Source organism: Podarcis bocagei (genome assembly GCF_964188305.1).
Source record: "Podarcis bocagei genome assembly, chromosome: 15".
In the NCBI taxonomy this organism is placed as follows: Eukaryota; Metazoa; Chordata; class Lepidosauria; order Squamata; family Lacertidae; genus Podarcis; species Podarcis bocagei.
Window position 1 is genome coordinate 35,288,198 of NC_138141.1, and position 15,461 is coordinate 35,303,658.

The window sequence follows — 15,461 nt, forward strand, 5'->3', positions numbered from 1 at the left end:
TGAAGCCTAGTGAGTGATGGGGGGCGGCAGTCACTGCCTCTCAGACAACCTCACAAGGTTGTCATGTGAAAGTTATGGGAAGGAGAAGGACTCCACCTTGAACTCCTTAGAGGAAACGTTAGAATATAAATGTAAATTTGCTCTGCAGTTAGTTCCACTGGGTTCAATGGAGCTTACACAAGTGTACACAAGATTGCAGCCTTAATGGAATAAGAACCTCCAGTTCTTTTCCATGAATAGTTCAAAAGTATTTCTAATGGTTCTTTTTGGTATTTAATTGCATTAAATTTTTATTATTATACTTTAATAAAGGGAAGCAATGCTCATTGGTGCATTTTATGCTTTAAAAAGGGGTGAACTATGCATGCTTAGAAAAAAAATATCTCTACTGTGGTTGGAGGAGCGAGGTGAGGTCATTGGTATAAATTATCCTCACATAAAACAGGCATTGCCTGTTTTAATTAGAACATCTGTTTTGAATGTGTTTTTTGTTTGTTTGTTTTAGGAATGCAATTCTATACTAGTTCACTCAGATCCATTGGGCTTACTCCCAGTGCCTTTTTTCTGGGGGGTACGCATACCCCTAAACATTTTGTGAATCTAAGTTTGGACTCATTGACAGGCAGTATTTCAATATGAAAATGAGAGTACCCTTGAACATTTTTTTTTAAAGCACTGCTTACTCCCATAAAAATGAATGGATAACCATTCAGAAACATCAGGCAAGTATGTGCCTCTAGTGTCATGGCTGCCGCCGCCAACTCAGATACGGGAGATTAGTGACATCTCCTTAACTAATGTGAAGCCTGACCGCAGCCTCTAGCCTATCGTGTCATGGCTGCCCTTAGGAAGTGGTCGTTGCGCAGAGCGAAATGAAAGCTGAAAGGCGTGCAGCGCCCTCTAACGAATGGCTGACTAGGTTAGAAGAGAGCGGGGGAGAAACCGACCTACCTCTCGTATCATGGCTACTATTGGGATGAAGCTTCTGCGGCTGCGCAGAGCGTCCTGTCGCCAGCGCGTTTTACGGACGATACCTCGGCGCCTGCGCGGACCAGGCACCTGCTTCAGTGCCTGCCGTGTCGTGGCCGCGCTTCGACGGAGAGGCGCTGCGCATGCGCAGACCGAGAGCCCGGGTGAAAGGCGAAAGGTGAGCAAGATGGCGCTGCCCATGCTGCAGGTGTTCCTGCGCCTGGACCAGATGCCGTAGACGCGGCGGCGGAGAAAGCGCGGCCTCGCTAGGCAGCGATGGGGCCTCATGGGGGGCTGGTGCAAGTGTGCAAGATTCGGGGCTCCCGTGGGGCTGCTCTGCTGTCTCCAGAGCTCCAGAGGGGGTCAAGGGGGGCGCTGCTGGGGCTCCCTCGGGGAATATGGGGCTTTTCCCGGAGAGCTTCTCCGGGGCTGCTTCTGAGGCCCTCAAGTGACGCCCTGGGCCCCCCTTGGACGCCCAAGGAAGGGCTCTTTCTGGGCCTCCCTGGAAATGGATTGGGGTCTCCCTGGGGCCTGGCCTTGTTCTGCAGGAGGGGCCTTTTCCAAGGGCCTCTAACAAGGACGCAGCGCCCCCTCGGTCTCCCCTCTCAAAATCCCCAGCAGGGCTCGCTGTGTAGCCCCTGCAGGGCCTTTCTTGACCTCCCCCCGAGGCTTCCTTCCAGAGGCCTGGCAAAAGCAGCCGGGACGAAGAGCATCAGGGATATCAGAGAAGCTGACGACAATGCCCCCATTTTCCAGTACGTGGGGAAACAAGCCAAAAGGAAAGACCGGGTGTTTGTGTGGGGTTTCTGCTTCTCGGGGGCGTTGGGAATCCCCACCTTTGTTGTGCCTGACCCTGGGTTCAGGAGACGGAGGATCCAGCCCACTCCATATCGCCTAGAGGTGGATGACAAGGTGAGTGGGGGGGGGGGAATGAGGAAACTGGCCTCCTTTTTGATTTGGGATGCTCAAGAGGCATTGATGGGCTGGTAAAGCATCTTTTCCCATTGTGCCAACTGCTGCTATGCATCGGGCAGAGCCAAGATTGCTTAGAGTGGTGGCTACAATGGTAAACCAGCAGTGAGCGTTGGAAGATTCAGGACGGACAAAATTCTCTTTCTTTCTCTGAATAGCAGTTGCTGGGAATTCCAGGTGGGGAGAGGGCTCCTGTGATCAGGTCCTGCTTTGGGGCTTCCCATCTGGTTGGCCACTGTAAGAACAGGATGTTGACTAGCTGGGCCACCGGCCTGATCCAGCAGACCAGTTTGTATGTTCTTATGATCAGTTTGGTCTTTGCCAGGAGCAGGAGATCACTTTAGCTTGTGCCCTTTCTTCATTTCTGCAGATCTAGAGATATTGCTGAGTCCTTTGTTTCTTTATCAATATCAACATCTACTTGTATCTCATTTTGAAAGATTTCCTCTGCTGCCTGTGGCTATGGATTCACCCTCCTATCCTCCAGAACGACCGATGTCACCAAAGTCTGGGGCACGGGCCTCAACAAGGATTCCCAGATTGGGTTTCATCAGAGCAGGAGAGATCGCTGTAAGTCTGTGAAGACTTGGCTGGTTTGAAGCTTTGTATGCCCTTGTACCTTTGGTCCTGTCATTTTTATTTTAGGATAAAATATCCAACTTATCTGTTGGGCTTCCTGCATCCTGCCCTTCCAGTCCTGATGGGCATCATGCAACCGTTATCCTCCCAAACCTTATCCCATAATTTTTAAGATTCCATAAGACCTGTTATTGGTTTTGTCACAACAGATTGCATGGCTACCTCTGGAACCAGCAGTCATGTTTGTATGCAATAATGCCTGTCCTTTCTTTCATTGTATATTTTATAAAAGCTAAAGGTTACGACTATGTCTTGGAGCCGAGTCCTGTTGCACTGCCCTTGGACAAGCCGCAGCAGACCCGAGTTGTACAGGTTTCCTGTGGGAGAGCACACTCCTTAGTGCTGACAGACTCTGAAGGAGGTATGGTGGAACTCCAATGAAGTTCTAAGGAGGGGTGCTGTTTGTAGTTATGTATCTCTCCCAGGTTTTTGATGTGGGGGTGCTTCAAAAACTTGCCCTACATACTCCCGCTGCAAAACTATCCTCAATTCTAGAAATGATTCTAGAAATGATCACAGTTTAACCACAGTTAGTGGTTCAGGTGACCAGCCTAAAACAGAATTGGAAGCTTCTGATCTCTGTCTTGTGGCCACACTTGACAAAGGGAGGTAGGAGCATGTGAGCCCAGTATGGAGGCTAGACTCATTTTGTACTGCTAAGCCATTGCTTAGCATTGTGTCCGAACTCAGCCAGTATCTATCCTTGAGGGGTGGTACTTGATATCTGTCTGATGGCATCCTATAACTTTGTTTCAGTCTTCAGCATGGGCAACAATTCCTATGGGCAGTGTGGCCGGAAAGTGGTCGAAGGTGAAATTTACAGGTGAGATGATCTGCTCTGTTCCAAACGTGTCTGTTTCTCCAAATGTATCTCCCAAAGCAGGTTTGTCAAATTCTGAATGAGTTATAGGGTGATTCAGGAAACTCCATTCAGGTCAGATGATTTCTCCATTGGGGCCAGTATTGCCTGTTGTAACTGGTAGCAGCTCTCCAGGGTCTTGAGGGAAAAAGAGATTGTTCTCTCTCTTTTTGATTTTGTCTTTAAAGAATTTTCCAACTTTTTCCATACATACATACATACATACATACATACATATTGTTATTACCTCTAACAAGGTAATAATAATAATAAGCTGTTAGAGGTAAGAGATTGTTCTCATACCCTGCTTCCTGAGATCTCGTTTAACTGGAGATTCCAGGCATTGAACCCTTCTGTGTACAGAGCGTGAGCTCTGCCCCTAAGGCCCAGAATAGTTTAACAATGAATCCCTTTTCCAAGGAACTCTGGGAATTGTAGCTCTGTGAGGGAAATAAGCAGTCTCCTAACAACTCTCAGAACCCCTAACAAACTACAGCTCCCAGGATGTATAGTGCAGATACGGCCTAACAAACTCCCTAACCCAGGAGTTGCTAAGGAGACTGGGCTCCACTTCCCATCAGCCCCATTGAGCAAGATGGAGAGAATAGAATGTCTGAATAACCAGAGGAGGCCCTGCAGCCAAAATAATATTTTTCCACCCAGCATGTTGGTTATATGAATTCTGCCTGAAATTAGGTCAAGCATCCCTGTCCTTGCTTGATGTTCTTATGCTAAAATCTTCACCCTGCCTTATAGGATGCAGATAATAAGAGCCACTTAGAAGAATTATACGGGAGAGAGAATGGGAGGTTCGTCTTATGCCGTGACACTGGTGTAACATCCCAGAACTTGAGATAGATAGTTCCCCGCCCCCATCTAATCAGTTAATTGAGTAAATCCTCAAGCAAGATTTATGTAATCCCATGACAGCCACAATTCCAAGCCTTTGTTAAATTGCAAATAACCCTGTGTGTTTGCCAGAAAGGTGGTGAATTTAAATGTGATTTACTACAAAACGCAGTTAAAAATTAGTATGGCGTAAACCCTAATGTGGGACGTGGGTGGCACCGTGGGTTAAACCACAGAGCCTAGGACTTGCCGATCAGAAGGTCGGCGGTTCAAATCCCCGCGACGGGGTGAGCTCCCGTTGCTCGGTCCCTCCTCCTGCCAACCTAGCAGTTTGAAAGCACGTCAAAGTTCAAGTAGATAAATAGGTACCGCTCCGGCGGGAAGGTAAACTGCGTTTCTGTGCACTGCTCTGGTTTGCCAGAAGCGGCTTTGTCATGTTGGCCACATGACCCGGAACCTGTACGCCGGCTCCCTCAGCCAATAAAGCGAGATGAGCGCCGCAACCCCAGAGACGGCTATAACTGGACCTAATGGTCAGGGGTCCCTTTACCTTTAAACCCTAATGTGCTTTAAAAATGATCCCAACCGTGCAGCTTCTTGCTGGCTTACTTCATTTTCTTTGTTATGATCTCTTCCTGGCCACATACAGTGAGAGCCAGCTTATTAACCGCCTGCCGCAACTTGAAGACAGAGTTGTCCAGGTAAGTAGTTGTCTGAATTTGTATACTCTTCTTATCACCATCATTATCTGCTGCTTTGCATCTACAGGCAGCTCCCCATTTACACGGGGGTTCGGTTCTCGGCCCCTTGCACATAAGTGAAATTGTCTAAGTGTCAGCTAGCACCCTCTAAACTCCCTTTAAATGCCCTCTCTGCCGCTCTCTCTTCAATCCAGACCAAAAATCCTGCATCCAAAAATATCCAGAAATAGAATTGAAGTTCTGGGGCCAAGGATGCATGGGAAAGCGGGGGCAGCAGCTGCACTGCCCCACATGGCAGCTGTTAGGCAGGGCTGCTGAGCAGCTTAAACAAGGCCCCACTGCTGCTTTGGTCTTTTCAGGGCTTCCTCCACCCTCACTGACATTCTCTTTGGGCTCTGGGGAAGGTCTCCTCGTGAGCCACAAGGACTCTCCAGCTCTCTCCTGCCATTTCCGGGTATGAATTGAATTATTATTTCCTGGCGTTGCACATATACATTGTCAGGTGTGAGTAGAACACACATAAGATGAGATGGAAGGGATGACTGTGCTTTTGTGTGTAAGTTAGTGCAAGTCAAACCATTGGTCCATCTCAGGACACTGACGGAAGAATAGTTTAACAGCGAATCCCTCTTCCCTTGACAAAACACCCTTAACAAACTGCAGTTCCCAGAATTCTACAGAATAAGCCACGAAAGGAGCACGATAATGTTCTAAATGCATAGTGCAGAAGGGACCTGGCCATTGAGAGGTGGAATGGAACATACTCTCCCTGGAACACTGAACAGCAGCCCTCGGCGCTGCAACACTTTGTTGCAGTTTCCGCTTGCATTGTTTTCATTCCGAACAATTTTATTTTGGTCCAACTCCTCCCCTGCTGTTTTGTGTGTGCCTATAGGTTGCTTGTGGGCAGGACCACAGCCTCTTCAGGACGGAGAAAGGAGATGTCTATGCCTGTGGGTGGGGAGCGGACGGCCAAACAGGTAGGCTGTCCAAAGGGTCCTGGTGGCAGGATGGGGCATGAACCTAGTCTAGGGAGTTTGTTCTGCTCCCCAAGGCTCCCCAACACTTTCTACCTCTCGTGGAAGCAGCACGGTTGAGGCAGAAGGATGCTTGTCCATGGAAATTAAGAGCATGGAAATGACTGCCTTAGGAATGGGGAACCTGCAGCTCCCTAGATGATGTTGGGACTACAACTCCTATCAGCTCCAGCCAGCATGGCCAATGGTCAGGGATGATGGGAGCTGGAGTTCAAGAGCTCCTCTGAATTATACCCATTATAATCAGGGGGGGGGGGACGGACACCTGGAACAACTGAGAATGTTCTTGGAGTTTTGTATGCACTAAACCAGAGATCTTCAAACTGTCCCTGGCCCAGCCCTGGGTTTATTTACCTGTATTTGGGTAATGGAGAGGGAGACTGTTGTAGAAATGAAAAATCATGGGAGACGAGAGAGGCAGGTGTAGCTAGGCGTCTGTCAGGGCGGACCCTGAGAGCCTATTTTATTGAATATTGCAAGCATTGCCACAGGTGGGCCTGTGGCTGATTGGTTGATACATACACACAGAAACTTGTAATTGGTTAACATAAGTACTAAGGCGGGAATTACATGTGAGAGGTGGGGATTACATGTGATCATTTATCATTGATGGAGAGAAGGCTGAGAATCGGAGCTAGAACTAGACAGGCATGAAGCCTCCTAATTGAATTGTAACTAGGGATTAATTGGCACAAACAATATAACAATCGGGTTCTATAGTTATGGTCAGCTAGGCATGGAGAGCAAGTACAGTTTGTTTTCCATGAGCTTAGGATGTCTGTTACTAATGATTGATCATATCATGTAACAATATAACAATCAGGTTCAGCTAGGCGTGAAGAGCAGGTTCGTACAGTGTGTGCAAAAGCAGGGAAAAACCTACAAGCAAAACTTCTCAGAAAGCAAGAGAAAGGAGGAACAAGGCTTCCCCAAAATGGAGCAGTTTTGTGCAGAAAGAGATGTGCAGAAAGACTTCCCTTTATCTCCCCCTTTCTTTTCTTGTTTGCGAGGCATTCTGGGTAGATAAGGCAAAAATATTTCAGGATTAGTGGTGTGCCAACAAATGCCCAAAGTAAGTTCGCCAGGGTCGATGGGACAAAAATATTTCGGGATACGTGGTTTGCCAACGCATGCCCAAAATAAGTTCGTCCAGGATCGATGGGACAAGAATACTTCGGGATACGTGGTTTGCCAACGCATGCCCAAAATAAATCCGTCCACATCTCACCTTAGGTTTACTGTTGGTGTTGCCATTTCGCAAAGTAGGCAGCAAGGAGTTTATTAGGTGGTTGAGGGGGAGAGAGAAGCCGAGAGAAAAGGCTTATGAGGCCAGGAACGCATTGAAGGAAGCAACATAACAAAATTAAGATGCATATAATGACAAGGGCATATTGAAAGAGATTACGAAGCCAAGTAAGATTAGGTAGTAAGCCACTGGGTGAAAGAATCCCAGAGGCCAGAAAATCCAACGTCTTGTGTAATGTGGTGTGTAAGATTTTGCAATCCATAATGATTCACATCCATAATGATGAAGCATCAGCAAATAGTGATAGCAGAACGATTTTGTAAAAGTCCATAGTGAAATTCACTCTGTTCTTTATTCAAAAGGTGAGAAGCTTGTGAAGTAAAATTGAGGGCTTCTTCTGCAGAACAAGCTAAAGAATTAATGTTCATACGATTCTGTACAGCCAATCCAGGGACTCCTAGGAGAGAAACAACTAAAGAGATATATTCAGACCTACTGAAAAAGGAGACAAAAGCATCACAATCATTAGTCAATTCCACATTTCGGGCATTTTTTGGAAGGTCTAGCCTTGTTGGCAGCGCCATCCTTGCTAGCCCCCCCCCCCCCGTCAGGGGCTCTGCATTGTTTAGCAAAATGGCCAGGGCACTTGCAGCTGAAACAGTTACCAGTTGGCTTATTGGCTTACCAGGAACAAGGCTTCCCCAAAATGGAGCAGTTTTGTGCAGAAAGAGATGTGCAGAAAGAAGACTTCCCTTTAGACTGTTCTGACCAGGGCAGGGTAACACAAACCTGGCCTTAACTTCTGTCATTTCCACGGCACAGCCTAGTCTGCTAATTTTCCCATGTATAAGGGAAAATTATAAGGCAAGGTTATAAGGCAAGGCAACAGCAATTAAAATGAGAGTTCTGTACAACTCTCATTGAGTTGAACCATCCTGCCCATGACAGTTTATTAAGCTGTCCACTGAGACAACCCGTCCCCAATCAATCAAGCAATCTTCAGTGGTCTGTGCAGGGTAGGGAGATGGAAAACCACGACACTTAATCCCAGACTCTGTAATCGTAGAATGGATTCCGCAAGTCAGACACATTTGCATCCAATCGCTTTCTTCCACACTGTATGTCTTCTGGCAAGGGCCAGGGACACAGAAGATCTCCCTCGCCTGCCGATCTGCTTCTCCACGCCCTCCCTCTGCTTGAGACTTTGCTGGGCATTGTCCATAAGTTTAAGAGTCAGGTATCTCCTTTCTGTAGGGACGCGGGTGGCGCTGTTGGTTAAACCACAGAGCTTAGGACTTGCCGATCAGAAGGTTGGTGGTTTGAATCCCCGCGACGGGGTGAGCTCCCATTGCTTGGTCCCTGCTCCTGCAAACCTAGCAGTTCGAAAGCACGTCAAAGTGCAAGTAGATAAATAGGTACCGCTCTGGTGGGAAGGTAAATGGCATTTCGTGCGCTGCTCTGGTTCGCCAGAACCGGCTCAGTCATGCTGGCCACATGACCCAGAAGCTGTACGCTGGCTCCCTCAGCCAATAAAGCGAGATGAGCGCCGCAACCCCAGAGTTGGTCATGACTGGACCTAATGGTCAGGGTTCCCTTTACTTTTATCTCCTTTCTATAGAGCAGGGTTTCCCAAACTTGGGTCTCCAGCTGTTGGGTCTCCAGCTGTTGACAGACTACAACTCCCATTATCCCTAGCTAGCAGGACCAGTGGTCCGGGATGATGGAAATGGTATAACATATACAAGGGATTTTCTCTGTTTCCACACCAGGCCTTGGTCACTACGACATTGTCAGCACCCCCACGAAGCTTGGTGGAGACATCGTGGGTGTGCGCATCGCTCAGGTTTCTACCTGCGGCGACTGTTGCCTTGCCGTGTCGGAGGACGGCGACATCTTTGGCTGGGGGAACTCGGAATACCTGCAGCTGTCTTTGGTTACCGAGTCGACCCAGGTGAGAACAGTTCAGATGGGGTTTGTGTTCCTGTCTCTTCTGTTTGGCAGTAAGCGGGTGAGGATGGGTGTCTCCCCCCTGAGATTTTCAGGTGGTGCTGGGGTCCTGCTGGAATGTTGAGGCTGGGGGGGAGGCAATTTTTGGACAGCAACAAGGGTTATGCTTCAGGTCTTGGGCATAGTGGAATTTATATCAGTCCAAGTTCAGGAGAAGCAAATCTATCAGTCTCCGTTTCTTATTTTTTGCGATCATAAATTTAGTTCTCCACATTTCCACACCAGCTTGCGTTTTCTTTAAGTCCTCATGAAAATTCACCAGCGTTTTAGAGTGCATTTTTTCTAATATATACATTTTGGGGTACACAATTTTGCCCTAATATGCACATTTTTGTCATTTCCCTTAATATAGTGCATTTTAACGTGTTGCCTTGAGCTGATGGGAGTTGTAGTCCAGCACTGGAGAGCACCAGTCTGAGAGGTGCTAGACTGGGCTAGAATTAAACTTTAAAAAAGCAGGTATTGAATTCTGGAACTATAAAATGCAGAGTATGAAAGATGGAGGATATTGGATTTTTAGGCAAACATGCTTTCAGTTGCTCTTCTGTTCTCGCATCCTGTAATGTCAGTGTGAAACTCTTGTCACTGAACCAAACTGTGGAAGACATATTTTTAAGCCAGTGTGGTGCTCTGGTTTTAGTTTTGGGGCTCGGCTCTGCAAGGCCAGGGTTCAGATCCCCACTCAGAGGTGTGAAGCTCACTGGGTAACTTTGGGCGGAGTCCCAGTGACCGGCTCAGCCAACCTCACAGGGTTGTTGCAAAGAAACAGGATAGGGAGTGTGTCTGTCACCTTGAGGAACTTGGAGGAAAAGTGTGATATACAAGTAAAGTATAAATACACACACATATAGATGAAACCCAAACCATATCTTATCAGTGTCTCAAACTTCCGTGTTGCATAGGTTAATGTGCCCAGACACCTGCCCTTCAAAGTTGGGAAAGTGAAGGAGGCTGCTTGCGGAGGGACAGTCAACGCTCTCTTAAATGGTATGTCCAGCGCTTAAAAAATCTATGATTTAAAACATTTGCACGATGCTTTGTGGGAGAAGGCAAGGAGGCCAACAGTAGGTGGCGCCAGAGCTAATGAAAAGCAGAAAATGATCTAGAAGGGGGAGTGACTCCTGTATGAGGAAAGGTTGCATCATTTGGGACTTCATAGTTCAGATAAAGAGGTGGCAATGATAGCAGTTTATAAAACTATATGTGTGGCCTGGAGGGAGTGGATGGAGAAAAGTTTTTTCTCCTTCTCTCATGAACACTGGAACGCATGGGATGGGGAGGGAATTGTTCAAATGGGGGGAGGAGGTGGAACAAGTTGACTCGGTTAGTTAGAGTGTTGAGCTAATGGATCTGGTGGACACGGGGCATTGCATGTTAACACTGAGCCTGTCTTGACCCCCAACCCAGAGGAAGGCCATGTCTTTGTCTGGGGCTACGGGATACTTGGGAAAGGACCGAAGCTGATGGAAACGGGTACCCCTGAAATGATCCCACCCACCCTGTTCGGCCTCTCGGACTTCAACCCGGATGTCCATGTGGCTCGGATCCGCTGTGGACTCAGCCAGTTTGCTGCTGTCACCAGTAAGTGGCTTCCAAAGCGTTCCTGGGCATGTGGACTCAGAAGTAAGTCTCAGCGAGGTTTAGTTCAAGGATTTTGCAGTCTTCGGCTGGGGGAATTTTCTGCCCCTGCCTCTTTCAAGTCCGAAGAGTTTTTCTTCCTCCTGTCAGTTTTCTTGCTTCCCACAGTTAATCCAGAGCAATTTTTGTAGTTCGCATCTGTTCCCTCTGCCAAGTCCCGTTAGTGCTGATTAATTAACACTAGAAATTGTGGACATCCAATAAAGGGGGCTGTTTGAAGATTCAGAACAGATAAAAGTCCTTCACACAGCACAGAGTTAAACTAAGGAACTCCCTCCCACTGGAGGCAGGGATGGCCACCAAACTAGATGTCTTTAAAAGAGGACTGGCTATATTCATGGCGGAGGAGAGGGCTATTGATGGGTACTAGCCATTGTGGTTATGCTCTGCCTCCCCAGTTAGAAGCAGTAATGGAAGGAGGAGAGAGGGCTCTTGTTCAGGGAAGTTTTTAATGTATGATATTTTAGTGTTATTTTGGTTTTTGTGGAAGCCGCCCAGAGTGGCTGGGGTACAAATAATAAATTATTATTATTATTATTATTGTGCTTGAATCCTGCTTGCAGATTTCTCACAGGCTTCTGGCTGGCCACTGTGAGAACAGGATACTGGGTAAGAGGGGCTATTGGCCTGATTCAGCAATGTTTTTATTAGTCAGTCAAGCAAAAGCATTCAGGATTGGAGCTGCCTCGTTATAAGCAGGCTTAAAAGCTGGATGCTTGTCCGTCAGCCCTTTCTGAGCACTTCATTGGCCGAGCTGCTGTGACATCATAGAATGTTCACCAGGATTCCGACTACGGAATGTGTCGGCGCTAGAATGTCAAAAAACAGCGCACCACTTGAGAGGGAAGGGGGAAATAGTTAAGCAAGAGGAAAACGTAAGTTTGGGGTCTAAAGACAGGACACGAACAAGGTGGTCAGTGGGCAGAGGCATGGATTCTGGGTCAGTGTGCAAGCCCAGCTGGTGTGTAGTAGGGATGAAGAATGAGGTAGTGAAAGGGAGAAGGGGGCTAAAGGAAGAGGGTCTGTGTTGGGTTGGTGAAAATCCTGATGGAAGGAGGAGTGGGTTGTATTGGAAATAGTGCTAAGTACCGTACTTTTCCGTGTATAAGGCTAGGTTTTTTCACTGTAATGTTAAAAAATGGGGGTCATCTTATACACAGGGGTCATCTTCCCTCATATTCATGAATTTGAGTCCCCCCCCCCATAGGGGTCGTGTTGTACACGGGGGCGTTATACATGGAAAAACATGGTAACTCAATTTCACTAGTGCATTGGGACCTGACACCCCCTCTTTCCTGCCCCAGACACAGCCCTCTGGAAAAGATTTGGGGAGGGAGGAGGGCAGGTGGGGAGGAGGCAGGTGCGTGAAGTCATACTGCCAGGACACGATGGTTGGTTATTGCCCAGTTTCTGGTCCTGGGAACAAGGCACTTTTATGGTAATGGAGCCCATTAATGGCCGAGCTGCAATGCCACTTGCAAATGCGGTCCATTTGCAATTAAAAACAAAAGAGAGGCAGGCAGACATAATTTTCTGGATTTGCTGTTGGATTTGTGTGTGTTGTCTCCATGGGCTTGGCACCAAATGAATCCTGCAGGGGGCAGCTGCTCAACACCCTGCGCTAGTTAGTTACATAGAGAGAGATTAGCCAAAGTAAGGTTGGTTCTGTTGAAAAAAGCAGCGGCAGCAAAATAATTAGGATTATGGTGGTTTGACTTTCCTCATCTCCCATCACAAATATCTGTGAGTAACTAAGATGTGCTCCATCCTTTCATTTTTTTTTAAAAAAAATTAGGAGGTAGAGGAATACCTGTAGTGGCCAATTAAGGAACTGGATTTAAAATGAATCTTTCTGCCAACAAATAAGCGAACGTCCACCAAGGCCAACTTGGAGTCATCACTTGGTATATTGTGTTGCTTTGCAGACAAAGGAGAGCTCTTCGTATGGGGCAAAAATGTCAGAGGGTGTTTGGGGATCGGCAGAATGGAAGACCAGTACTTCCCATGGAGGGTAAGGAAAGCTCCTCTCTCTCTCTCTCTCTCTCTCTCTCTCTCTCTCTCTCTCTCTCTCTCTCTTTTAAAAAAGATTTATCTGCAAGAATTGGGCAGCCATGTTGAGCTAAGGTCCCACATGTGGCTGAAATTCTTGCGGTTCTCAGGAACCAGTCAGACATAGGTCAGCATTTTTTTTAAAAAAACAACAACCCACAGTGTCAGTGACGTTAGCTCTTTATTCAAAGAAGCCTAAACAGTGCAGCCTAGTGGTCAGTGCAACTCTTGCCCCAAGGAGGCAGTTGTGAGGACTGAAGGTCCCCACCTTCCCACTGCTCTCTGTAAGGCTCCCCTCCAGAGTTTCTTTCCCCCAAGCAGTCGTAGACTGCGCCTGTGCACAACCAATCTCTGCTCTGCCCTTTTCATTTCTCTGCATGTTCTGCGAGACCCGGGTGGGAGAGGAGAGTTGGCTGCAGCAGGAGGGGGCGATCCCCTGGCTTCATCAGCAGCCTGCCTCATCTCTGTCTCCTGGCTACCATCCTTTACGACCTCCGATTCTGGACTGCTCTCTGCCCCACCGATTATTGCCCTCACCGTGGGCTGCCTGGAGGTCTCCAGTTGGTCACTGTGGGAAATGGGATGCTAGAGTAAGATAGGCCTCTGGCCTGATAGAGCAACACTACAGTGTAGCCAATCAGCAATGGCCATGCAGCAATGTCAGCCTAAGCTTTTCAACAACTACATGCAGCCGCTGGGAGAGATCATCAGGGGGTTTGGGCTGGGTGATCATCAGTATGCGGATGATACCCAGCTCTACCTCTCTTTCAAATCGGAACCAGTGAAGGCGGTGAAGGTCCTGTGTGAGTGTTTGGAGGCGGTTGGAGGATGGATGGCGGCTAACAGATTGAGGTTGAATCCTGAAAAGACAGAAGTACTGTTTTGGGCGCACAGGAGGCTGGCGGGTGTGGAAGACTCCCTGGTCCTGAATGGGGTAACTGTGCCCCTGAAGGACCAGGTGTGCAGCCTGGGAGTCATTCTGGACTCACAGCTGTCCATGGAGGCACAGGTCAATTCTGTGTCCAGGGCAGCTGTTTATCAGCTCCATCTGGTACGCAGGCTGAGACCCTACCTGCCCGTAGACTGTCTCGCCGGAGTGATGCATGCTCTGGTTATCTCTCGCTTGGACTACTGAAGGTGACCCGGAAACTACAACTAATCCAGAATGCGGCAGCTAGACTGGTGACTGGGAGCAGCCGCCGAGACCATATAACACTGGTCTTGAAAGACCTACACTGGTTCCCAGTACGTTTCCGAGCACAATTCAAAGTGTTGGTGCTGACCTTTAAAGCCCTAAACGGCCTTGGCCCAGTATACCTGAAGGAGCGTCTCCACCTCCATCGTTCTGCCCAGATACTGAGGTCCAGCGCCGAGGGCCTTCTGGCGGTTCCCTCGCTGCAAGAAGCCAAGTTACAGGGCACCAGGCAGAGGGCCTTCTCGGTAGTGGCTCCCACCCTGTGGAACGCCCTCCCACCAGATGTCAAAGAGAAAAATAACTACCAAACTTTTAGAAGACATCTAAAGGCAGCCCTGTTTAGGGAAGCTTTTAATGTTTAATAGGTTATTGTATTTTAGTGTTTTGTTGGAAGCCGCCCAGAGTGGCTGGGGAAACCCAGCCAGATGGGCGGGGTATAAATAATAAATTATTATTATTATTAAGCCATTTCAGTGTGAGGGCAGGAGGTACTGCCTTCCCTCTGGGTGTTGGAGAGGTGTTGTGCAGGTGAAGACCTGAAAGATCACGAAGAGGGTGCTTTTCAAAAGGGTGGGGATGGAAATGCCTCCCCCCCCCCCGCACTGTTTCTCTTTGACTTGGCCTGAATTGGGACAGCTTGAAGAATGTTGGCAATGGACTCTTGGAAGTTCAGAGACATGCATTCCTGCAGGAAGTCTGCTTCTTTCTCTACCAGAATCCATGATCACGAAATCTGCAGGGCACCTGCTGCTCCGTCACGTGGCGGCGTTGCCATTCCTGGCCTGGGTTTGAAGGGAAGCAGCAACAGAGGGTGTGCATGTGCAGCTGGTTCTCCTCGACCAACATTCCCGCCTCCACCCTCTCTTCCCAAGAAACAGCTCAGGTGGCTGCCAAATCATGCAGCGTTTTGGCATGGAAGGCAGCAAGAGCCGGCTTCCGCTCTGACGGGAGCAGTAACAGACTTCCTTTTTCATATATCCCAAAATGTGCTGCGAGGTACCTTCCTTCGCTGATGTTTCCTTGTGATGAGACTGGCTTTATCGGTCACAGCTGGGGACTTATCCACACTCGCCTTCCCTCTGTTGTTTCTAGGCAAGGACCATACTTTAAAAGCTCAATGAGTGAGCATCCCCTTCTTCTTCCATTTTTTATTATTTTTTTTGCTCTATAGCTTTCCCCACTATGTAAAGTCGAATTGGAGCAAACAGCAGTCCGTGGAAAAACTGAATTGCTGTTTGCTTCGAAGGAGCACTAAAGAGCAGGCTTTTGTGGGGAAAGCTATGGGGCAAAAAAAGTGGGG

General features: G+C 48.0%; 1 protein-coding gene across 1 annotated transcript; it reads left to right on the plus strand.

Annotated features, from left to right (window-relative positions):
- The first annotated feature begins 1,117 nt into the window (after positions 1-1,117).
- On the plus strand, positions 1,118-13,108 carry RCC1L (RCC1 like). Its single transcript, XM_081173016.1, has 10 exons — positions 1,118-1,881; positions 2,382-2,511; positions 2,813-2,941; positions 3,337-3,403; positions 4,938-4,989; positions 5,885-5,969; positions 9,042-9,223; positions 10,182-10,266; positions 10,687-10,860; positions 12,843-13,108. Exons 1-10 carry the CDS (start codon positions 1,246-1,248, stop codon positions 13,091-13,093), a joined length of 1,791 nt encoding a protein of 596 aa, XP_081029142.1. The 5' UTR covers positions 1,118-1,245; the 3' UTR covers positions 13,094-13,108.
- Positions 13,109-15,461: the final 2,353 nt, after the last annotated feature.

What these genes read in the sequence shown, in the direction of transcription:
- RCC1L (XM_081173016.1), top strand. Translation starts at nt 1,246, where the DNA reads ATGGGGCCTCATGGGGGGCTGGTGCAAGTGTGCAAGATTCGGGGCTCC. An exon ending in GCCTAGAGGTGGATGACAAG is followed by an intron (nt 1,882 to 2,381) that starts GTGAGTGGGGGG and finishes TCATTTTGAAAG; the next exon opens with ATTTCCTCTGCTGCCTGTGG. An exon ending in GGGAGCGGACGGCCAAACAG is followed by an intron (nt 5,970 to 9,041) that starts GTAGGCTGTCCA and finishes TTTCCACACCAG; the next exon opens with GCCTTGGTCACTACGACATT.